Below are 24,999 nucleotides of genomic sequence, written 5' to 3'. Positions count from 1 at the left end.
AACAGACTATACTTTTATTTCAGGACAGATGGAGTCAGGAACTCAAAAATTCCCACACCTGGTTACACCCAATTTGCCCATTGTATTTTACTCTTTCCTGTCATTTCCCCAAGTTGCTCCCTCTTTACAGATACTAACCGAGATTAGAGCTCTACCTCTTTATTTTCTAGCATGCAATCTTATCTGCCATATTGCATCTGTCCTCTCTAGACTTATACTGTACCTTGGGCTGCAAAGGGAGTAAATAGATTCAGAGAGAGATTGTAGGAGAATCAGAAATATTCAAAATTACAAACATTTAATTATGACAAGTTCACACTATGCTCAAATATATTTTTCCTGTAATAATAATAATAATAATAATAATAATAATAATAATAATAATAATAATAATAATAATAATAATAATAATAATAATAATAATAATAATGAAGTTGGAAGGGACCTTGGAGGTCATCTAGTCCAACCCCCTGCTCAGGCAGGAAACCTTATACCATTTCAGGCAAATGGCTGTCCAGTCTCTTCTTAAAAACCTCCAGTGTTGGAGCATTTACCACTTCTGGAGGCAGGTTGTTCCACTGGTTAATTGTTCTGTCAGGAAGTTTCTCCTTAGTTCTAGGTTGCTTCTCTCCTTGACTAGTTTCCATCCGTTGCTTCTTGTCCTGCTTTCAGGTGCTTTGGAGAATAGCTTGACTCCCTCTTCTTTGTGGCAGCCCCTGAGATATTGGAACACTGCTATCATGTCACCCGTCACCCTTCTCTTCATTAAACTACACATACCCAATTCCAGCAACAATTCCCTATATCTTTTAGCCTCCAGTCCCTCAATCATCTTTGTTGCCCTTCTCTGTACCCTTTCTAGAGTCTCAACATCTTTTTTACATCGTGGTGACCAAAACTGGATGCAGTATTCCAAGTGTGGCATTACCAAAGCATTGTAAAGTGGTATTAGTACTTCACTTGATCTTGATTCTATCCCTCTGTTAATGCAGCCTAGCACTGTGTTGGCTTTTTTGGCAGCTGCAGCACACTGCTGGCTCATATTGAAATGATTGTCTAAGACTCCGAGATCCCTCTCACAGTTTCTACTATTGAACAAGGTACCTCCTATACTATACCTATGCATTTGATTTTTCCTGCCTAAATGTAGAACCTTACTTTTTTCACCATTGAATTTCATTTTGTTAGATAGTGCCCAGTGTTCGAGTCTGTCCAGATCCTTCTGTATCTTAAGCCTATCTTCTGGAGTATTGGCTATTCCTGCCAGCTTGGTGTTGTCTGCAAATTTGATGAGTTCCCCATCTATCCCCTCATCCAAATCATTGACGAAGATGTTGAAGAGCTGCACAGACCTCTTCTAGATTTTCCTCTTGCCTTTCCGAGTTAACTCCTTGGTCTGTCATTGAGCAAGAATTGACTTTGTAGGGAAGCATATTATCATTTGATGTATATTTAACATATGTTCTACCTTTATTTACCAATTATATAATATTTGTATGCAATCCACATGGCGAGGTTTGGGGAAACTTACAATAGAAAAATATATTTTTAAAATCATAAGATTAAAACATCGCCTGGCCCGCACCGCCTCCGCTGCCCGCATCGCGCTGCCCCCCCATATAGAGTGGGCTCTGCTGCTCCCACAGCACCAGCCTCACCGGCTCCGGCCCCAGGGAGGGGAGCCTGCCGCCAACACCCTTTGCACCTGTGACTGCAGCAGCACCGCCCGCCCAACCCCCCCCCCGCCTCCTGCGCCTGCCAAGATGAGAGTTTCCGGCACCTATTTTTAGAAAAAAAGCACTGTAAATAATTATAAATAATAGTATGATGTAGTGGTTAAGGTGCTGTCCAGAAACCAGGCAATTGTGAGTGCTATTCTCCCCTTAGACATGAAAGCTATTCCAGCATGGTGGCCATCCATGCTGGAATGCATTCAGTCTCAGCTCAAGGCCTTGGTGGAGCAGTGGGCTAATGCCTCCTTAAGTAACACCAGCTGCCTGCAATTAGTGCAGGTTCGCATCCCACCAGGCTCAAGGTTGACTCAGCCTTCCATCCTTCCGAGGTAGGTAAAATGAGGACCCAGATTGTTGGGGGCAATTAAGCTGACTTTGTAATAATGCCACTTGGGTGTGTGTGTGTGTGTGTGAAAGCCCTAATAAGCAGGCATATACATAGAATGAAGGCTACTGCTAAGCTTGTAAGCCGCCCTGAGTCTTCGGAGAAGGGCGGGATATAAATGGGATTAAAATAAAAAAATAAATAAAGTAATAAAGGTGGGATAAAATTAAATACAGTTGAATATAAATATCAGGGCTCCTTCTATCCGCTGCTAAACAATTTTTTCTCACCTTAAATTTCTCTTCTTTCTTCATTATGCATGGTATTTAAAATGGTAAGAACTTAAGACATTCAAAGCTCAATTTCCAAGAAGTAATTGTATCACTGATGCATGCCATTAGCAACCAATCTATTTCCCTCTTCTCCACTGCCACCGTACACCACCTTCCTAAATGACTAAAATTAACTGCTGAAAAATGTAACTGTGTAAATGTTATTTTACTTAACCAAAAAATTAAACAAGCAGAAAAATGAGCATAAGATAGAATAAGATTTAAACATTTTTTTGTTAACCATGCAGCAATATTGCTTCTGCAATAGGACACAAAATCTGTAAATAAATAGTTACACTACTGTGTAGTGAAGTAGAAGAAAATTTGAATCCCTATGTAATGTTTCAGCAAAAGTAAAATATAGCTTGCAAAGACAAAGAGAAATTTCATTGGCTGTAATTGTTTCTTCCATTCCATTTATTGGCTGGTATTTATGACAAATTTCTACATAGAATAACTTGCCATTCACAAAGTACAGAAATAATCCACTAGGTGGAGCTCAAAGAAAAACAGTTTAAACATCTTTTGATGAAATGTGCTGTAATTTGCCATTTATATTTCTTCAGGCTGCCTTCCTGTCTCGGTTTTCTCAAAGGCACTTTCAGTAAACAAGGACCTACAGTTGCAAGAAAAAGTATGTGAACCCTTTGGGATTACATGGAGTTTTGCATGAATTGGCCATAAAATTCGCTCTAAACGTCATGTAAGTCACAACAATAGAAAAACACAGTCTGCTTAAAATAATACTACACAAACATTAGCTGTTGTCATGTTTTAATTGAACATAAGATGGAAACATTCACAGTGCAGGGTGGAAAAAGTATGTGAACCCCTAGCCTAATGACTTCTCCAAGAGCTAATTGGAGCCAGGAGTGAGCCAACCTTGACTCCAACCAGTGTGATGATATTGGATGTGTTGCTGACAGCTGTCCTGCCCTTTAAAAACACACCTGTTTTGGGTTTACTGGTCTCAAGAAGCACTGTCTGATGTGAACCATGCCTTGCAGAAAAGAGCTCTCAGAAGACCTACGATCAAGAATTGTTGACTTGCATGAAGCTGGAAAGGGTTACAAAAGTATCTCCAAAAGCCTTGATGTTCATGTGTCCACGGTAAGACAGACTGTCTACAAATGGAGAAAGTTTAGCACTGTTGCTACTCTCCCTAGGCATGGTTGTCCTGTCAAAATGACTGCAAGAGCACAGCGCATAATGCTTAATGAGGTAAAGAAGAATCCTAGAGTGTCAGCTAAAGACCTACAGAAATCTCTGGCACATGCTAACATTTTTGTTGACACATCTACAATACGGAAAACATTAAACAAGAATGGAGCGCATGGGAGGACACCACGGAGGAAGCCATTGCTGTCCAAAAAAAATATTGCAGCACGTTTGAAGTTTGCAAAAGAGCACCTGGATGTTCCACAGCACTACTGGCAAAATATACTGTGGACAGATGAAACCAAAATTGAGTTGTTTGGAAAAAACACACAACACTATGTGTGGAGAAAAAAAGGCACATCACACCAACATCAAAACCTCATCCCCACTGTAAAACACGGCAGAGGGAGCATCATGGTTTGGGGCTGCTTTGCTGCCTCAGGGCCTGGACGGATTGTTGTCATTGATGGGAAAATGAATTCCAGAGTTTATCAGGACATTTTGCAGGAAAACGTACGACCATCTGTCCGCCAACTGAAGCTCCGCAGAGAATGGGTGATGCAACAGGACAATGACCCAAAGCATACAAGTAATTCAACAAAACAATGGCTTCAACAGAACAGAATACGCCTTCTGGAGTGGCCCAGTCAGAGTCCTGACCTCAACCCGATTGAAATGCTGTGGCATGACCTTAAGAGAGCGATTCACACCAGACATCCCAAGAATATTGCTACACTGAAACAGTTTTGTGCAGAGGAGTGGTCCAAAATTACTCCAGATCGTTGTGCAGGTCTGATCTGCAACTACAGGAAACGTTTGGTTGAGGTTATTGCTGCCAAAGGAGGGTCAACCAGTTATTAAGTCCAAAGGTTCACATACTTTTTCCACCCTGCACTGTGCATGTTTCCATCTTATGTTCAATTAAAACATGACAACAGCTAATGTTTGTGTAGTATTATTTTAAGCAGACTGTGTTTTTCTATTGTTGTGACTTACATGACGTTTAGAGCGCATTTTATGGCCAATTCATGCAAAACTCCACGTAATCCCAAAGGGTTCACATACTTTTTCTTGCAACTGTATCACCAACTTTAAAAGAAGGATTTCCAAAGAAACATAAACTCTTTGCTAGCTTTCTAGAAAGGGATCTCTGAAGTTGTAATGCCTGCTGCCTCTGAAGTTAAGCAAATCAAGAAGGCTAGTTAGAGACTCATTAAACAGAAGCTTCAGCATGCTTGTAATAGTGTACTATTTCAGATCATATCAAAGCAATTTTATAAACAGTGAAAACAGTTGACACTACAGTCAAATACTAAATGACAGAACACATCAAAAGCAAATGACAATAGTTCAGTCTTGGGCTCATGAGTATTAAGGAATATCCTTTCTGGGGTTCAAACCAGATATATTCATGTGATCATAGCAATAAACTTATGTTATTGACAAAGCAACAGAGTTAATGGGAATTCCACAAATATACTTCAGTTTTGATATTGACAATAATTATTGATTCATATTTTTCAGATCATAAACGTAAACCCATTTCCCCTAAAGGATGCAACCTTTATATTGATACAGGATTTCAAATTTAGCCACTACCAGTTTTTTTAAGTTTTATTTACACAGGTAACACAAAAAATCAAACTTTGTGAGATACAAAAACATTTATTATAAATATTTTAGTTAAAACATGCAATTTTTATCAAATATAATCCGCAGATTTGCAAATACAGTTTTAATTAGTAGCAATTCTTTTACCCACTATTATATATTCAACAGGCGGCTTTTTTTATTCTGCACTCACAGTTTAGTATTACAGTGTAAAAAGCTAAATGTGAAAACAAAGAAATACGGTAGATAATATATTTGTTTGCAATTTGATGACAAGATTAGTAAAGCAGCAAGCATTTTTCTTTATGTATGTAGACATATACACATGTAAATTCTGTATAAAATACAAGCTTGTTGAACTATATTACAGGTTCTGCTTTGAAATCTATTTTTCTTGCAAACAAATTGTTGGAACTGGCAAATAATTTCAACATCTTATGAAAGTGGCAACTCTGCAAAAAGGAGTTTAATTCTTAATAAGGATCAAGTAGCATAAAGATTTACAGAGTGAAAAACTAATGGGCCCTAAACTATACTGCTCCCTTAATATTGATAGAAATTTGGTTACTTGTTAAAACTCGATGACTAAAATACACAGAAAGAAAAGGGGGGGGGAAGGTTCTGGTCCCATGCAGATCATATAAAAGAATATGATCACAAAAGTTCAGAACTAAGGCAGAAGACCTAAGATCAGAACTGTTCTTGCTTTGTTACAGAGAAAAGAGGAAAAACTGAATGATGAATATTGTGTCGATATGTATTCAGGACTCTTAAATAGCAGCTTAGATTCAGAAAAGTACACATGGAATTTCACTTGTGCAGTATGGATTTCCTGTCTCCTCTTTCCAGCTGTAGCCTCTGGTGTCCCTCAAACATTTTCTCATGACTGGCATGGAAAAACTGAGAGGTATTTAAGTCTAACTTTGGGGAGAAGTTGAATCAGCAGAATGAAAAAACATAACCGTCATTCAGATAAGAATATTTTTGGATCGCAGTGAAAATCTAATAACTAGAAATTTCCTTTATCCCATCCTCCCCAGTACCATCATCAGGAGCTCATTTTCTAATATACAGAGCACTTCGGATTAGAGCATTCCAGCTTATCTGAGAAGCAATTTCTTTTTCTGAAAGTAAAGCAGAGCCAAACATTATATAAAAAGAAATTCTGAAGAATATAACTATTGAAGCAGGATTGTTTAGAATAACAAAAATGAAATTGCTAGTATTCAGTTTGTTTATGAGGATTTTCAGCGTCTGCTCATGGGACTTCATTATTAAGACATTTAATTCTTCTAAGCAATTATTATTAGAGTATAAGGTCTATTGGAATTACACCTAGCATTTGCAAGTTTCTGAATGCTACCATTGGTGGCACATCCTCCAGTACCTAAACAGAAGCTTCAAAAAGAAAAAAAGAAAAAGAGGCATCAAATCATTTCTGTTTCCATTTAGGTAAATGTCTAATCACAGACAAAGCTTGTAAGAATGTACACCAATTTCTGGTGACAAGACTGTTTCCACTACTGACTGAATGCTGACTTGAGTTCTCGGAAGGCCGCTCTGCGATGCCGTCTTTCTTCTTCCTCACGTTTTCGCTCATCTTGTTCTGCTTTTATTTCTGCTTCAAACTTGCTTGCTGAAGACAAAGCTTGTACCTAAAATTCAGGTATAAAATAGTAATATTGTTATTACTATTGGAACAATTATAAAACACACTGTATTCAGTAGGGCTTATCTCATTAGAGAGGTATGCAGTTTTTGCAGAGAAAAAAAATTCCCCTACATTTGTGAGTCCCATTACAATGGCCACATTCCAAGGTCAGGACAAATATTTGATTTTATTTAAATAAATTAAATAATAAAATAAAAATCACTTTGTGTCATTATTTTCTACATATTTAACAATTTGTGGTGACACACATGTTTTTACCTTTGCTTCAAAAAAACTTTTGGCTCCTTTTACTCCTTCAAGAGCCACATCTATTTCAGAGAGCTTTGCTAAAGCCATCAATCCACTGTCTTCTTCAAGTTCTCCAGCAGCAGCTTTATGGAAAATCAGGAGAAACTAGGGGGGAGAAAAGACAATGGGAAATTATTTAGAAAAAATAAATAATATTAAACTCCAAGTTTAAGATTGGAGATTCTGCATTTATTCAGAAAGTATATTTGTTTAGGATCCAAGTAGATAAAGATTTGTGGATAGATCATCCCTTATTTAAAAGCTCCCATAACTACAGCAACTGTAGATGTATACGACTTCCCATCGCCCAGTGCGCTCACACAGAGAGGGCCTCCTCAGGGTGCCATTGGCCAGACAATGTCGGCTGGCGACCCCCAGCGGGAGAGCCTTCTCTGTGGGAGCACCAGCCCTTTGGAACCAACTCCCCCTTGAGCTTCGGATGGCCCCGGACCTCCGGTCCTTTCGCCGCGACCTTAAAACTTTCTTCTTCCATCAGGCTGACCTGGATTGATGATGGGTTTTTAAATGTTTTAATTTTTAACTGTTGTTGTTGTTAGTTGCGAAGTCGTGTCCGACCCATCGCGACCCTATGGACAATGTTCCTCCAGGCCTTCCTGTCCTCTACCATCTTCTGGAGTCCAGTTAAGCTCACGCCTACTGCTTCAGTGACTCCATCCAGCCACCTCATTCTCTGTCGTCCCCTTCTTCTATTGCCCTCAATCTTTCCCAGCATTAGGCTCTTCTCCAGTGAGTCCTTCCTCCTCATTAGGTGGCCAAAGTATTTGAGTTTTAGCTTCAGGATCTGGCCTTCTAAAGAGCAGTCAGGGTTGATCTCCTCTAGGACTGACCGGTTTGATCGCCTTGCAGTCCAAGGGACTCGCAGGAGTCTTCTCCAGCACCAGAGTTCAAAGGCCTCAATTCTTTTGCGCTCAGCCTTTCTTATGGTCCAACTTTCACTGCCATACATTGCAACTGGGAAGACCATAGCCTTGACTATACGCACTTTTGTTGACAGGGTGATGTCTCTGCTTTTTAGTGTGCTGTCTAGATTTGCCATGGCTTTCCTCCCTAGGAGCAAGCGTCTTTTAATTTCTTGACTACAGTCCCCATCTGCAGTGATCTTGGAGCCCAGGAAAATAAAATCTGTCACTACCTCCATTTCTTCCCCATCTATTTGCCAGGAATTAAGAGGGCCGGATGCCATGATCTTAGTTTTCTTAATGTTTAGTTTCAACCCAACTTTTGCACTCTCCTTCTTCACTCGCAACAAGAGACTCTTCAGTTCCTCTTCACTTTCTGCCATTAGAGTGGTATCATCTGCATATCTTAGGTTGTTGATATTTCTTCCAGCAATCTTAATTCCAACTTTTGATTCATCTAGCCCTGCATTTCTAATGATGTGCTCTGCATATAAGTTAAATAGGCAAGGCGACAGTATACAGCCTTGCCGGACTCCTTTCCCAATTTTGAACCAATCAGTGGTTCCGTGTCCAGTTCTCACTGTTGCTTCTTGGCCCGCATATAGGTTTCTCAAGAGACAAATAAGATGTTCTGGTACTCCCATCTCTTTAAGAACTTGCCACAGTTTGTTATGATCCACACAATCAAAGGCTTTAGCATAGTCAATGAATTTTTTTTTTTTTTTTACCCTATGGACAGTACCAAAAGGCAAATTTTTAACTGAGTAGTTAATTTATTTTGGGGCTGTTATTTAATTCTTTTTTAATTTTTGTATTGTTGTTTTTTATTGTTGTTAGCCGCCCTGAATCCTTCGGGAGATAGGGCGGCATATAAGTCCCAAAAAATAAATAAATAAATACAGAGGACACTACACTGGGGAAGATTAGGTGAACATTTTTCTGCAATGTTACTTCCCTTACTCCTCCTACTCAAATGTTGGCAACAGCAATTGGTATCTGTGAGCAACTGCTTAGTACTCCAAGCAGCACCAGATAGCTGTGATACACCCAACACTATAAAATAGTTCCCATTAATGCCTTAATGGCAACACTGCTGAGTCTAGGACATTGATTGGAATTTTTTTAAAAAAGGCCCATTCTGCTGAAACCTTGCCATCACAGTCTGGTAAATCCACCAGGGCCTACTGATAGAGGAGGAGACCCATCAGATAAAATGTTTTGACCCAACTCCCCCACAAACAACTAAAAAGAACATGCAACCTACAGCTTCTCTAAGGAAGGCTATTAAAAATAAATAATTTATGGGAGAGAAATAAAGAATGTACTTTTTATATCCCTTATTCTGATGAGAAACCCAAGACCAAAGATAAGTTTAAAAGAAGACCAAAGACACTATTAAATTTTAGAGTGCTATTTTATTCAAAGTTATTGCTTCTAATTAGATTACATTCCAAATTTCAATATATCCATACATTAAATGGATTTCAACTGTATTTCCACTTTACATAGAGACAAATTATAAACCCTTAGCAGATAAAACCACAAAGTAATTTATCAAGTTCTACAGAGAATTCTGGCTACAACTATTACTACATATAATGGATAGTACTGATTTCACTATTATGTGCAGAATTCATATTTTTTCACTAGGGGACAGTAGAATCTAGTCATGTTATCAATAATTACATTTTTTTAATCAGGAAGTTAAGCATCTGGCAGAACTGTTTGTTCCCAAGCTTTCATTCTTTTTTCCAGTAGCTTACTAATATAGCATTTGAAGTAAAAAATTAAAAAATTCCCTAAATGCCCCAGGGATGGGTGGGGAAGATTACAAAACTGCTAGATTGTTTCACGCCATAGTTAGAATGGGTGTATTCATCCAACCATGTAAGTACAATTTGCTGGGACAGTATTTAACAATTCCTCAGTGAGTCACATTCTCCAGCTCAATGTGCCTATAAACAAACGACTTTGCCATAATGATGAAGTCATTACTCACTGCAATACTGTTCAGAGTCTGAAGACTACTGTAGGATGGAGGGCCTGAGCTAACACAATGAATCTCTGGATTACCCTCTCAGAATATCAGTTTGTTCCTAATATTAGACTGAAAAGCTTTCATGCAGTGGGAAAAAACAAATAATTGTGAAGATGTCTTCTTGGAGGAAATTGGTAATTTAATCCCCTTGCGTATTTTGGTTTGTTTCCCATAACAACTAGAGGACGTGAAATGTGTCTTATTTCAAGACAAATCATGAGTCACCCCATCTTAACATCGTGCCTCCCTCCATGGCTTGGTTAAGTTACTAGTATGTTCTAACCATTCTTGAGCTGTCAGAAAATTAAATTTGCATAAAATGTCTCTATTGACAATATCTATCCTGCCTCTATAGTATCTGTTCAGCTTTACTGCCAAATGGTAATGCCTTAATTCCAATTGTGCAATAATGGAAAGCCATTAATTGAATCATCTCCTTCCTCTCTCTCTCTCTCTCTCTCTCTCACACACACACACACACACACAGAGAGAGAGAGAGAGAGAGAGAGAGAGAGAGAGAGAGAGAGACAGAGACAGAGACAGAGACAGAGACAGAGAATATTTCAATATGATAAAAATATACAAAATTAAAATATTAAGATGGATGGCTGATAGATGCCTAGACGACTAAGCCATCTGTTAAAATCTGGTATTTCTGAAGCCATTAAACGGTGATCAGTGGAATGAATGGACTCCTCAGTTAAATGGGACAGACTCTCTAGTCTTGCACTAGATAGTTCCCCCAGTGTGACAATAAGCAGGGCAGCAGGCTTGACCATAGGCTTGATTTTTTAAGAGGGCTCAGCCTGCCTCAAAACAAGTTTATCAAACAGCCAGCCTCCCACCTTTCATGCAACTCTGGCAGCTGGCTTCTGGGTGAGCTTGTTTCTGCTATCAAAGTAGGCCCACCTGGCTGCTGATTGTCAGAGCTGCCCAGTGCAGTCTCTCTTTATTTTATTGCACAACTCACCTCATCAATCAAATGACAGGTTGTTTAAATAGTAAGTTTTATAGTCTTTCAAAATGAGTTTCTCTCTGGAGGATTAAAAAAAAATGGAGCAGAGGAAATTGCCCAGAGCCAAAGTAGAATGTGTCAGAATATACTCACCGTTACATCGTCATGGGTCACTGCTGGCTTAATAGACAAAAACTATTTTAGATCAGAGCAGAGCTAAAGATTATTTCCGCCTTTCTCATTCATGGGCTGGAATGTGATAAAGGCAAAGTCAAGGGAACTTGGCAGATAGTCTTAGTGGTTAAGGCACTAGAGGGAGCCTTAAGCATGAAAGCCAGATGGGTGAATTTGGGTCAATTTCAGCCTAATCCACCTCACAGGGTGGCTGTTGTGGGGAAATAGAAGGATGTAGGAGTACTAGGTATGCTTGCAACCTTGAGTATACTCTCATTACTAACATCTAAGTGACTGAGCTGGGAAGGTAATTTCTAGCAATTGTACACACCTGGAATGTTGTGTAGTATCAGTACAGACTCAGTATTTGAAGAGAGGGAGTTTTGAACTTGATGGCTGACCACAAAGCCATTGAATATCATCATCTCAACCCTTGTTTCAGATTTTTATCATCTCAGCATGATAAAGATGTTCTTGACTGAAGGATTTTATTTTCTGCCATAATTGCCATGGCAAGCCCATAGAACAATATGGTTTATTTCTTGATATAACAGGGACAAAAAACTGCCTTTTGTAAGAAACTAGGTATAGAGTTGATAGAACTGCAATGATCTGTACAAGAATTGCCTTGGTAAGCAATATAAAGCTGTTGTCAAGATTTGGAACATTTTAAACATGTAGGCTGCCTTCTGAAACCCTTTGCTGAAGAACAGAATGCGTAGTTAGCAAAATTAAAGCAATTTTGCCAGTCCCTGCATGTAAATCATGTTTATTACTCCTGAATTAATGGATTTTCTCCAATTCATTGGTCTAATTCATGAACAAACAGAACTGCAGTGCAAGGAAGCTGGTACAAGCATAACGTTTAGCAGCTTATCCATGCTGACAATCTCGTGTCAATAATGATTAACTGGAAAATGTACTGAATCTAACTGAGAAAGAATCCCAGTTAAATTATGTACATGTAGTCCTCGACTTACAACCGGTTGCTTAGCAACCATTCAACATTATGGTGGACTCCCCAAAAGCTACTTAGATCCAGTTCCAAAGGTCTAGCTGCTGCAGGGTGCCTGCGATTGTTCACCCTTACAACCAACTACAGGGATGCTGCAGTGCCCCTGCCTATCTCCCTACCCCATACTGCAGAAGTCCCCAACCTTTTGGATGCCAGGGACCAGTTCCGTGGAGAGGGGTTTTTCCATGGACCGGAGGGTGCGTGGTTTTGTGTGCTGCCTGGTTTTGTGTGCTGCCTTGCGGATGGGGTTTTGCTTGTTTGTGCGGCCTGGTTGCTGGCATGCCATGGCCCAGTGCTGGTCCACGGACCAAGGGTTGGGGACCCCTGCCCTATTGGGTTTCTTGTAGGCTTTGGGCTTGCTTCACCAGTGGGTCCCCACCCTCCTCCTCACTTAAATTTGAAGATTTCCGGAGGATGGGTTAGGGAAGGAGGGTAGGCCACTCTGTTCCTGGGCCGTATGGCACAATTCCAGAAATGGATGCCATTTTTAGGATAGCCACATTCAATTGTGTATAGTCTAAAAATGGTGGTTACCATCAGGATCTCCCTACATGGCCCAGGAACAGAGCAGCCTTCACTCCTTCCCTAATCCCAGCTCCAGAGATCTTTGAAAGATAAGTGCATAATTAGTGACATGGGATGAGAAGGGTGTGGAGCTTGGTGGGGTGGGAAGAAAGCCCAAGGCCTGCAGGAACCCTGAGGGGCAGGAAGTGGAGATACTTTAGGGGGTAGGAGACCTGTCTTAAAATAAGATTAACACCTTCATATAACACTTTCACAAGAAACCTTCCTTATATATTTATTATTAACAAGAAGGTCTTCAAATTCAGTGACACTTTAGTTCACAGAATACAAATCTAGCCCAGTATGTACACTGGCATAGCTGTTTGTAGGGGAACTATAGTTCTCAGGATTACCAGGCAGATCTCCCCCATTTGGCCACAATAGAGAAATACATTGTGACACCCTTTGACAGAGAAAAAAAGAGAGGCACATGGAAATGACTCATCTAAACAGCTGGAAGAGGTCAGATGGGAGCTGCCAAATCCAGATCATCTCTACCCACAGGAATAGAAAAAGTTCTCTCTGAGTAACTAGCTAGTGATTTCACAATGTTCACATTCACATGACTTTTTAGAGATTCTTCACAATATTATACCAGTGTTTATGAATATAATTCGTACAATCTGTATATGTTCAGGTACCAAATTAAATCAAATCACTTTTCAGAAAACAAAGAAAGCAACATATTTGTAGCTAAGCTTCAAATCAAGACACATCACATTCTAGTGCTCAAAGGTGCTAAAATAAGGTACCCTTTAGAATTCTCAGAGAACAACTGTCATGCCAAAAACCTTTGACATGAATAAATTCCTCTTGGAAGAATCTAAGACAAGTTGCACTTGCAAGTCTACGTATTACTAGGTTACAAATGCAGATACCATTTTGCTCTCTGCTAGTAAGGTCACACGTTCTGGGCTGCAAAATTGAGGATGACCACTAGGTGGTAGTAAAATACTAGAATTCTTTATCATTTTGCAAAAACTAGTGTCTGTAGCCCAGATCTGGTAGCCCTAGGCTAGGGTTAGAGACAACCTTTTTAGGAAAAAAAAGGCAGAGCCCAAAGAACAAATCAAACATTTCACAGCAAAAAACAGACATTCAGCCCGTGCTTTGAAACATGGAACAGTGTTGTTAACAAGAAAAACCACAGACACATAGTTATTATTCCTGATGAAATAATTTATTTGTAGCAAGTTTGCTGTTTTATATGCTTGTTATTTACTTTGAGATCTGGTCTGGAATGGTATGTGGCAATTAGTTACACATTGATAGAGTGATAATTGGAAGAAGTAAAAATTAACTTTATTAAATACCAGATGTAAAAATAGATTGGAATAAATTACCATTACAAAACTATAGAATACAAAAACCCAAGGAATTTCCATGCCTTTTCCCCAGTAGCAGTAAGTTTACAGCAAAATTCAGCCTAAAAATCAGGCAACTATAAAACTGTTCCACAGTATAGCTACATGTGACCAACAGCAAACACATTCAATGCTTGTGAAATATAAAGTGCTTGCTAATAAACAAGATGAAATGTATTTGTTTTTCCATGTCTGAACAACACTGCTTTCATCTCATCCCTAACTAACCACATCTGAGATACTCCTAAGCGGCCCTTAAGTGTTCTGATGCTAAACTGGTGCTTTTCCCACAGCAAACCGTGTCTACCCTTCCATGTGCGCATAAGTGTTCTTTCAAAATTGCAACCCTGTAAGTTCATGCTGTGATTAACAAATGTCCTCCCCAAGACTGGTGACAATTATAAACAGGGAGGAGAGAAAAGTGGCTTTACCTAACCTGCTCTGCACACCCAAAATCAGGACTCCACCATAGGACAGAAAGCAGGACAGGGATCAGCAGCAAGCTAATAATGTAATGTAGTATTACCATTACAGTTTATTGTTTACTCAAGATCAAGTGAATAATACTTAGATGAACTACACTGAAAGGCTTTAAGACTTCTTTTTATTATTATAGTAACACATCAACATGAAGTCATAATTTTGACTTCTAAGTAGTTCAATTACTTTGACTATTACATCTCAAAGTAGTCATTTATGAATTAAAACAAAAGATGAGAAATAAATATTCAGGTTAAATCCAAAATCCAGTTGACTAGCCTTTTTATTTGTTCCACATTAACTCTAATAGAGCTGTTTCAGGAAATGACCTGGCCTTTTATTATACCATTCCCCTACTCCGCCAACATCTATGCCAGTGAGGGCGAACCTTTTAGAGACCGAGTGCCCAAACTGCAACCCAAAACCCACTTATTTATTGCTGGGTGCCAGGTGGGCATGGTCTACTGTGTGGGCGTGGCTGTGGTGGTCATGGCACATTGGGTGGGTGTGGCCAAGTTGGGCATGGTCACATCAATGTTGCTTGTGGGGAGGGACGCCTGTGGGGGGTGGGCAGGGATGGAGGAGATCCAGTCTCTGGCAGGTGGGGACGATAGGCAGGAGGCTCATCCTGCAGAGTGAGGTGAGGCAGGGCAGGGGTGCCATTGCCATGGGGCAAGGCAAGGGCTGAGGTGGCTGCTGCCTGACACAATCCCCCCACACACACACAAAGGCCAGCGAGCGCATAGGGGCCAACCGTGTCTTTCAGCCCCTCGACCGGCGCACTCTGGGGCTCCGCAGCCCACCGCCAGCAGCCGGATGGCCAGTCGACACCTCAGGAGGCGATGCAGTGGGTCGTGCTCAGGAAAAGGAGAGCATGCGAGGCCAGGAGGGACCAGACCGGGGGAGGGGAATCAGCAATGCCAGGATGCTTCCGGCCATGTGGGACCTCGGCAAATTAGTGGGCAGCTGTTTGAAGAGCGACAGTTGCCATCTCCGGGGCATGGTGAGCGTGCCCACAGAGAGGGCTCTGAGTGCCGCCTCTGGCACGCGTGCCATAGGTTCGCCACCACTGATCTATGCTATGGCTATACTAGAATGGTAGGAATTTCCTTTGCCCTTTAAGGTAGAACAATTAGGAATATTATGTACGTAGATCAGTACTACTTTTATTGTAAAGCTGCAGTAACAGAATCTTCCAAGTATGAATGTGTTTTCCCCCAACCACTTTCTCTTTATCTCCTTTCATTTGACTGTTTTTTTGGTAGCAGCTCTTCCTTCTGCCCCTCAAGATCATTCCCTCTACACCTTGCTAGTAGTCTTCGGAGATTTAAACCTATCTTCCCTTGTGAGGAGTCTGGAGTGATCTAGGAGTTCATGGTCATCATAACAACCATGGACCTAATCCACGTTATTGAGGCTTGCATGTATATTAAGAGATCACACACTAGATTTGTTTCTCACTTCTCAAAAACATAATCTGAAAGTGGGAAGTACTGAATTTCATCCCTTGTTAGGGACAGATCACTTTCTGATTGCTATGGAGTTTTGGGGAGAAACTGCCTTCCTCTCAGCCTTTCAGATAGGTCAAGCCAAGAAACTATTTCCAAGAACCTTTGGAACTTTATTGTTATTGAATATATCAATACAATATTGAATGCCTAGCAGTATCTCTATCTCCTCATACCAAAAAGATTTAAGACATGGCAATTACCAGCATTTGGCAGACAAAATAACTCAGGTTCAAAAGATGACTCTTCATGCCAGGGGATAGTGGCAATGCAGATAACTGGGGGTATCATGGAGTCTGAGAGTTTTGAGGAAATCAACCAAGTGTTTATTTCTTTGAATAAGAGAGTGTTCCCATCATCTTAAAAGAGTTCGTGGTGTCTCCCTGCTTAAGAGGTCTTCTCTCAATCTGACTATTTTGAACAACTTTAGATCTATCTCCAACCTACTTCTTTTGGAAAAATATAGAGCAAGTGGTGGTCCTGCAATCACAAAGTGTCACAGATAGCATTACAGTATTTGGAATCTTGGTAGTCAGGTTTCAGACTTGGATCTGTATAGCATGGAAGCTGCATTGTTCACACCTGTGGACGATTTATGGAGAAACCTGTATCGGGGGAGTAAAACTTTCCTGGTCGTCAGCTATCTTCCTCTTTCAGCTACCTTTAATACCATACTATCAACCATTGCATTGTAAAGGAGCACCAAGTTACTTTTGAACAAAGCATGCAGCAACCATTACAAAAACATCAGCACAGCTCAGAAAGCAGGAGGGAGGGAAAGAAAGAAATTCAAAATTCTGGTTCACCCTTTATTCTCTTTGGTATTAGGGGGAGGGAGGGAAGGAAAGAGAAACTTTGATAGGCTTTCAAGATTCTGTTATTATAGCCTATATCTGACCTAGTCTGCCTCAGAGTGCTGATAGGTGTCCTTCTTGACCATCATCGTAGGACTCGAATGGAGGCACTATTCACCATTGTTGCCTTCCCTCATGAAAGTGCCGTTCCAGTTGGTAATGGTGGGGAGAGAGAGAACGCCCCGTGCGTTCCCACAGAGAGGGCCTCCTCAGGGTGCCTCCAGTCAGAGAATGTCGGCTGGTGGCCCCCAGGGGGAGGGCCTTCTCTGTGGGCGCTCCGGCTTTGTGGAACCAGCTGCCGGTTGAGCTCCGGATGGCACCGGATCTCCGCTCCTTCCGTCGCGGGTTAAAGACCCATTTATTTGAACAAGCTGGCCTGGCCTGATGGGGAATCACTTAGGGTTTTAATATTTATATATATTTTTATTGTTTTTATTGTGGGCAATAATTTAATTCTTTTTTAATTTTTGTAGTTTTGTAGTTTTAAGATATGCCCTGTTCACCGCCCTGAGTCCTTCGGGAGAAGGGCGGTATAAAAATTTAATAAATAATAATAATAATAATAATAATAATCTGCCTGAAGACTTCTATTCTATGGGTGCCTCAGAAATCTCTCCTTCCTCTATAACTTTATAACATTTAACTAAAGTCTGCAGATCAGCCAGACATTCCTGCAATTTCTGAAGAGAATTTCTTAGGAGAATTTAGATATTCTACTCTTAAACCATTCAGGGTTTTATTGATTAAAGCCAGTATGTGAAATATTCACAGAAACAAACTAAAATCCAGTGAAGCTTTTTTTAATCTAGCAAGTTATTCAGTAGCTTCATGCAATATTCTGTAAAAGTTGAAGGTCTTTTCAAAAACAGTTCCATGTAGAATAATTATAAACATTAGGCATACTTATCAGCAGAGAACAAGTATCTGTGGGGAGAGACTTCTTTCCACATTATCTATTGAAGTTGAGAAAGGGCACTCCAAAACAGCACTTTGAAAATGTTCTGTGCAAAATCTGATGACAAATAAGATTCTTCCCAATTGAGAGGAAAATTGTAGATCTCCCCATATTTGAGATCTAGTCTTAGAGTGAAGGGACATATTAATACCAATCTACCCTTGCCCCAAACTGTTCCTTCCAGATTCCAGTTCCTTGACTACAACAGGCTACATTTCCATTTAGATAGTTGCACGAGTATACTATTTGCAACTGGGCAAAATCAGCCTTGGTGGAGCAGTGGGCTAATGCCTCCTTAAGTAACACCAGCTGCCTGCAATTAGTGCAGGTTCACATCCCACCAGGCTCAAGGTTGACTCAGCCTTCCATCCTTCCGAGGTAGGTAAAATGAGGACCCAGATTGTTGGAGGCAATTAAGCTGACTTTGTAATAATGCCGCTGGTGTGTGTGTGAAAGCCCTAATAAGCAGGCATATACATAGAATGAAGGCTACTGCTAAGCTTGTAAGCTGCCCTGAGTCTTCGGAGAAGGGCGGGATATAAATGGAATTAAAATAAAATAAAATAAATAAATAATTTGTATGTATTTCTCTGGCTTTTATATTAAGGGAGATCCAAACTATATGTGTTGTGTACATAGTTATGGGAGTGGTTTCCCTTCGGCGGGAAACCTGAGTGCAATCATTGGCTGCTACTTCCCGGCGGGAGATTCTAAGCCGGGGATTGGTTATGTTTGAATGGAGTTAGTATTTAAGGCAGGGTTCAACGGCTGCTAGCCAGTTGACCCATGTGAGTTCCAATAAACGTTCCTTGTGCGACATCGCTGTCTCCGCTCGTCATTCCGGACATAACAGTGGCGACGAAGGTGGGATTGACGGCAGAACAGCGAGAGAACCGCGGAAAGCCAACAGAGCGAAAAGCGGGAAATTTGAACCACAGTCAACCGAGCAGCAAGCAAATTAAAACAACAGAATGGCGCAAGTCCTGAAGGAGTTTGACCCTAACTACCCTGAAGACTGGGAAGAATATGTCGGACAAGTTGAGGGGTACATGCTGGTCAACGGGATCATGGAGGACAGGAAGAAGGCGGCAGCGCTACTAACTATCAGCGGCACGCCGGTTTACCGGGTGGCCGTCGGCCTGTGCCAACCCCTGCCGGTCTCCAGCGTATCGTACGCCGACCTGTTGGCGAAATTGAGGGTCCACTTCACCCCTAAACGGTCGGAACTGTTCTGGCGGAGGATATTTGAGAAGAGGAACCAGCGGCCGGGCGAATCAATACAACAATTTGTGGCGGCAGTCCGAGAAGCAGCCTTGCGCTGTAAATATGACAATCTCGAGATTCGCATCAGGGACCGAGTGGTTTTGGAGCTGCGAGACGAACACTTGCAAAACCGAATCATCTCTAAGCCCACCGGCAACCTCCAAGAAGTCTTAGACGAGCTACTCACGTACGAGTCTACAGGCAGACGCGACCCCCCCTACAACAGCATGGCAGCCTCAGCCGAAATTAACCTGGAGAGCCATGTGGACGGTGGGGAGGTGGACTACCAGTGGGAAGCCGAGATTGCCAAAGTAGCCAGAAGGTTCGGGAAGATGGCGCCGAGACCACTACGAGCCGAAGGCCCAGATCAGAACAGAAGGCAACCACCACCAGCGCCGCAACGACCCCAGAGGGACAACCCCGCCAGACCTCGAGACCCAGAGACCCGGTGCGGAAGCTGCGGCGGAAATCACCAACGATCGACTTGCCGATTCCGAAACGCCAAATGCCGAGGGTGCGGAAAAACGGGCCACATCCAGGCCATCTGCAGAACCCGACCGCGCAACAACCGCTTCCACGAGCTCGACGCTTGGGCCTCAGGTGAGGTAACCCCCGAACGGAGTGGCGGAGAGACCCCTAGGCCCAAGGCACGCACTTCCAACCCGGGGACTGGGGTGGGGGTCAACCACGTGGGGATCCCTAGACGAAAATACACCCCTAGAGTCAACCACATTTTGAGGCCTAAATTAAGAATCGAAGTCCAATTGCAAAGTGTCCCTTGCAAAATGGAAGTGGACTCCGGGGCCTCAGTATCTATAATTTCTAGGGACACCCTTAAATACATCAAAACCAGAAGCGGCCAGAAAATTCCCCTTAAACCCACCAAATTACAATTAGCCGACTTCCAGAAATCACCCATAGAACTAGTGGGAGAGGCTACCATCAACGTTAAATATAAGGGGTTCAGTGGAGTATTAACTATTTTAGTCACCGAGGGCCAGAGAACTAGCCTTGTAGGCCTTAATTGGTTCTCGGCCCTAGGCATTTGGGTGGGGGGAATTAACACCATTCAGAATAAAACCCTAAAATCCGTCTGCGATAATTTCGCAGACGTATTCGACGGGTCATTAGGGAGGTACAAGGGACCCCCCATTAATTTTAACTTAGACCCCGAGGTTAGGCCCATCAGGCTTAAGGCCCGGAGGGTGCCTTTCGCCCTCAAACAAAAAATCGAGGCCGAACTAGATAAGCTAGTAGGCCAGGGCGTCTTAGAACCGGTAGAAGGGGGCCTGTGGGAGACAGCGATCGTCACACCCCTGAAACCGAACGGGGATGTGAGGATCTGTGCCGACTATAAAGCTACCCTGAACCTCGCAATGAAAAAACATGCTTACCCGGTCCCGACGGTGAAGCAGGTCCTCGCGACGATCCAGGACGGCGCCATTTTTGCCAAGCTCGACTTGGCACAGGCGTATTTGCAACTTACCGTGTCTAAGGAAGCCGCCGAGGCTCAAACAATAGTTACCCACAAGGGGGCGTTCCGTGTTCACAGACTTCAGTTCGGGATAGCTGCAGCTCCAGGCATCTTTCAGGAGGTGATGGAGAGAACCTTGAAGGGCATTCCAGGTGTATGCCCTTACTTTGACGATGTCCTCATCGCTGGAAAAACTGAGGACATCCTAGCTGAAAGGCTAGAACAGGTACTGGGGAAATTCAGGGAGGCAGGATTGAAATTAAAAAAGGATAAGTGTTGCATAGGGGTAAAATCAACTGAATTCTTGGGGTTTAGAATTGATGCATCAGGCATCCACCCTACAGAAGGAAAAATTAGGGCCATAAAGTTAGCTCAAGAACCCCAGAATAAGGCGGAACTACAAGCTTTCCTTGGCTTAATTAATTTTTATCACACATTCCTGCCTCACAAAGCAGCTATTGCTGAACTCCTCCATAGACTTTTAGATAGGAAGACCCCCTGGCAGTGGCAACAAAAACACAGGACCAGCTTCCAAACTTTAAAGGACATCCTGTCTAGCAATTCTACAGTTACTCACTTTATAGAGAACAAACCCATATTCTTAGCTTGTGATGCTTCCCCTTATGGAGTGGGAGCAGTTATTAGCCACATGGATGAGCAAGGGCAACAGAGGCCTATAGCATACTATTCTAGGACCTTAACAAAGGCGGAACGGAATTATGCACAGATTGACAGGGAAGCATTGGCCATAGTGGCAGGCGTAAAAAAGTTCCACGATTATCTGTATGGTAGGGACTTTACTATTTACACTGACCACAAACCCCTGCTAGGGCTATTTACTACCGATAGACAGACTCCACAAATAATGTCTCCCAGGATGCTAAGATGGTCAATTTTCCTTTCCGCTTACACATTTTCAATCAAACACAGGCCGGGCAAGGAGATGGGGCACGCTGACGCCCTCAGCAGGTTACCCCTAGAGGATACAGGTACAGACCCCGCACCTGTGGGACAAATCATGTCCCTACAAGAACTCTCTGAGTGTCCCCTAACTGCCAGGGACATTGCAGCTGCCACCAGGAAGGACCCCATACTCAGCAGAATAGCAGCATGGGTACAAGGTGGGTGGCCTAGCAAAAGCCCTGACCCCAAGTTCACACCATATGTTAGAAGGAAGGACGAACTATCATCACATGTTGGATGTCTATTGTGGGGCAACAGGGTTGTCATACCAGAGAGGCATAGAAACACAGTAATTGGGGAATTACATGATGGGCACCCTGGAATTGTGCGTATGAAGGCCCTAGCTAGAAGTCACGTATGGTGGCCAGGGTTAGACACAGCCATAGAGGATAAAGTTGCAGGGTGCTACCAGTGTCAGCGTTCTAGACCGGAGCAAGCACACACAATGGTACACAAGTGGGAAGAGGCCAGGAACCCGTGGTCTAGGATCCATATTGACTTCGCCGGCCCTTTCCAGGGCCTCACATTCCTTGTAGTAGTGGATAGCTACTCCCGGTGGTTGGAGGTCGTGCCCGTTAAGTCCATGACATCAGCAAAAACCATACAGGTCTTAAGGGGACTCTTTGCCACTCATGGGTTACCTGACGTAATTGTCTCTGACAATGGGCCACAATTCACATCTAATGAATTTCAGGACTTCCTCAAGGCCAACTGGATTAGACACGCGACTTCAGCACCCTTCCACCCTTCCTCTAATGGCTTGGCAGAACGGAACGTCAGAACAACCAAGGACGCCCTCAGACGAATAATCCACGGTGACTGGCATCAGAGACTGGCTCAGTTCCTGCTGGCCCAACACACCACACCGTGTGCGGCCACAGGGAAGAGTCCTGCTGAAATGAGGTGGGGCAGGCGATTGATAACAAAATTGGACAGACTACACCCTGACAGACTACCTGCTGAACACGACCCGGTTACCCCAACCAGGTCTCTGAACATTGGGGACATGGTGTGGGCTAGAAATTACGGACAGGGGGACAAATGGGCACAAGGGGTCGTGATAGAGAAAACCGGTCCCTTATCTTATTTAATTGAGGGGGAAGGGAATCAGCTGATTAGGAGACACATTGATCAGTTAAGGAAAAGGGCCCCTGAAGGTGTACAAGCCAACAAAGAGAGGGACAACTCTACAACGAACTCTACACCTTCCCCAGCCAAGGGTAACCAAGCACCAAGGGGGAAAGGGAGGAGAATACATTTCAGGGCAATTGAAGCAAACCCCCAGAATTGTAACGCAAACTCCCAGAATTGTAACGCAAGGATAGAAATAGCGCCCCCGGACAGCACACCAGGGGCATCCAGTCAACCCAATGTACCCCAACAACAGCAATCACAACAACAGCCCAATAAGGAAACACCACCTGGGCCGTCCACACACACAACAGGGTCAGAGGAGGTAGTCACCGGTGGAACCGAAGGAACCCCAGCAGTTAGTATGGCCAGCAGATATCCAGTCAGGCAACATAAACCCCCAAGCTACCTGAAGGACTATGTCAAATAGTAATTTCATCCAGGGGGGAAGGGGTGTTGTGTACATAGTTATGGGAGTGGTTTCCCTTCGGCGGGAAACCTGAGTGCAATCATTGGCTGCTACTTCCCGGCGGGAGATTCTAAGCCGGGGATTGGTTATGTTTGAATGGAGTTAGTATTTAAGGCAGGGTTCAACGGCTGCTAGCCAGTTGACCCATGTGAGTTCCAATAAACGTTCCTTGTGCGACATCGCTGTCTCCGCTCGTCATTCCGGACATAACAATATGTACGTAAGAACTAATGCTTTGGTCATCTTCACAAAGCACTTCTTAATTATATAACAAAAATGTGTATCTTGCAGTATATTGCCAGACTCCTTGGCTCTCTGAGATTTGTCAAGCAGTCTCTTATGGACATCTGACAATTTGAGTGTCAGTTTACATTACAAACATTAAACAATTAAAACCATTATTGTAGGTGCATGTCTATGAAATTTAACTAATGTCAGCCTATTGCTAAGTTTTAATACATGATTCCAGAGGGGTTTTGAGTGAAGGTTTTTTTAAAGTGATTTCCTTAAACTTTTGTTCCATAAAGAATGTTTTTTACAATGCATGTAGGATATCTGAAAAAAAGAGGCACTTGCTTTGTCCAGAACTATCCACTTTGTACCATGTCATAGCATCTGAAATTGGAGAACATTATTTGGATGTCTTTGCGTAGTACCCAGCAAATGAATACTGCCTACTTTGTAGGAGATAAAAGGCTCTTGCTGTCCCCACAAAAGTAGATCAGATCCAAAACTCAACTTCACAAGAAGACTAGAACTATACTTCAGTGTAAGCTAAAATAACAAAATTTCACAAGTCTGGTTGTACTTCTCCTTCCTTCCCTCTTATACTTTAGTGAGTCATGCAGGGGCCAACCTGATTCCTGTTCCAAGGACTTAAGTAATACTTTTGTCTTTTTTGTTTACAAAATGTTTCTGAACATTTCTTCAAGTTCCTTCCCTGACTGTGTGCATACAATTCACCCCTTAATTCTTAATTTCAACAAATGAACGGACCTGGTATGGATAAAATATTATTTATGTGCCAACATGGTTCAGAAAACACCCTTTGAATTATCTTCTGATTCTGCTTTGGATATTATACTAATCCCTAGTTTGCCCAATGCAGAAAGTGTCTGAGTGTTTGGAGAAGACATGTCAAACACAAGGCCCGGGGGCCAGATCCGGCCCGCGAAGTGGCCCCCGAAGCCATCCTGGAAACAGTGAGGGAACAGTCCCCGCTGCCTTGGCCCTGGCCCAGACACCCTCCTTCTGCCAGAGACCCCCAGATCTGTCCCACTCCTGCCCAGGCCCCCATAGGCACCCTTGATGCCACTGATGTAGAGCTGGCCATGCCCACCCAGTAGGCCATACGCACTCTAGCCACGCCCACCCAGTAGGCCACGCCCACCCTGGCCATACCCACCCGGCCCCCCGAGGGCAACCACAATGGCCCTCAATGAAATTGAGTTTGACACCCTTGGTTTGGAGCATACAAGGGGAAGGAGGAAGAGTAGGAGAATAGGAGGTTTATAAATCTATGGCATGTTTCCTACAGTCCAGCCATGGTTCTTACACAATATGCTGAGTCAAAACTAAGCAAATTCAAGCATATCTTAGTGTTTAGTAAGAACAAACCGAATATTTTATTTCTTTATTTTATTTTTATCTTTCTCTTATTATTTTTTATATTTATTATTTTTATTAATAACTCAAGGTGGTAAACATATCTAATATTCATTCTTCCTCCTGTTTCCCCCACAACAACCCTGTC

The 24,999-nt window shown here is 42.4% G+C and overlaps 1 protein-coding gene across 1 annotated transcript in view; it reads right to left on the bottom strand.

Annotated features, from left to right (window-relative positions):
* Positions 1 to 3,372: 3,372 nt before the first annotated feature.
* EFHD1 (EF-hand domain family member D1) overlaps positions 3,373 to 24,999 on the bottom strand; it is a 51,212-nt gene continuing 29,585 nt past the window's right edge. Inside the window, exons 3-4 of the mRNA XM_081330043.1 lie at positions 7,090 to 7,224; positions 3,373 to 6,814 (exon numbers count right to left, since the gene is read on the bottom strand). Of these exons, the coding sequence (XP_081186169.1) occupies positions 6,680 to 6,814; positions 7,090 to 7,224 (270 nt within the window). The 3' untranslated portion in view covers positions 3,373 to 6,679. The remainder of the gene's footprint in view (positions 6,815 to 7,089; positions 7,225 to 24,999) is intronic.

This window comes from Vipera berus (assembly GCF_964194415.1).
Source record: "Vipera berus genome assembly, chromosome: 5".
Classification (NCBI taxonomy): Eukaryota; Metazoa; Chordata; class Lepidosauria; order Squamata; family Viperidae; genus Vipera; species Vipera berus.
The sequence above is the reverse complement of the archived record's forward strand: the minus strand, read 5'-3'. Positions and strand labels throughout refer to the sequence as shown.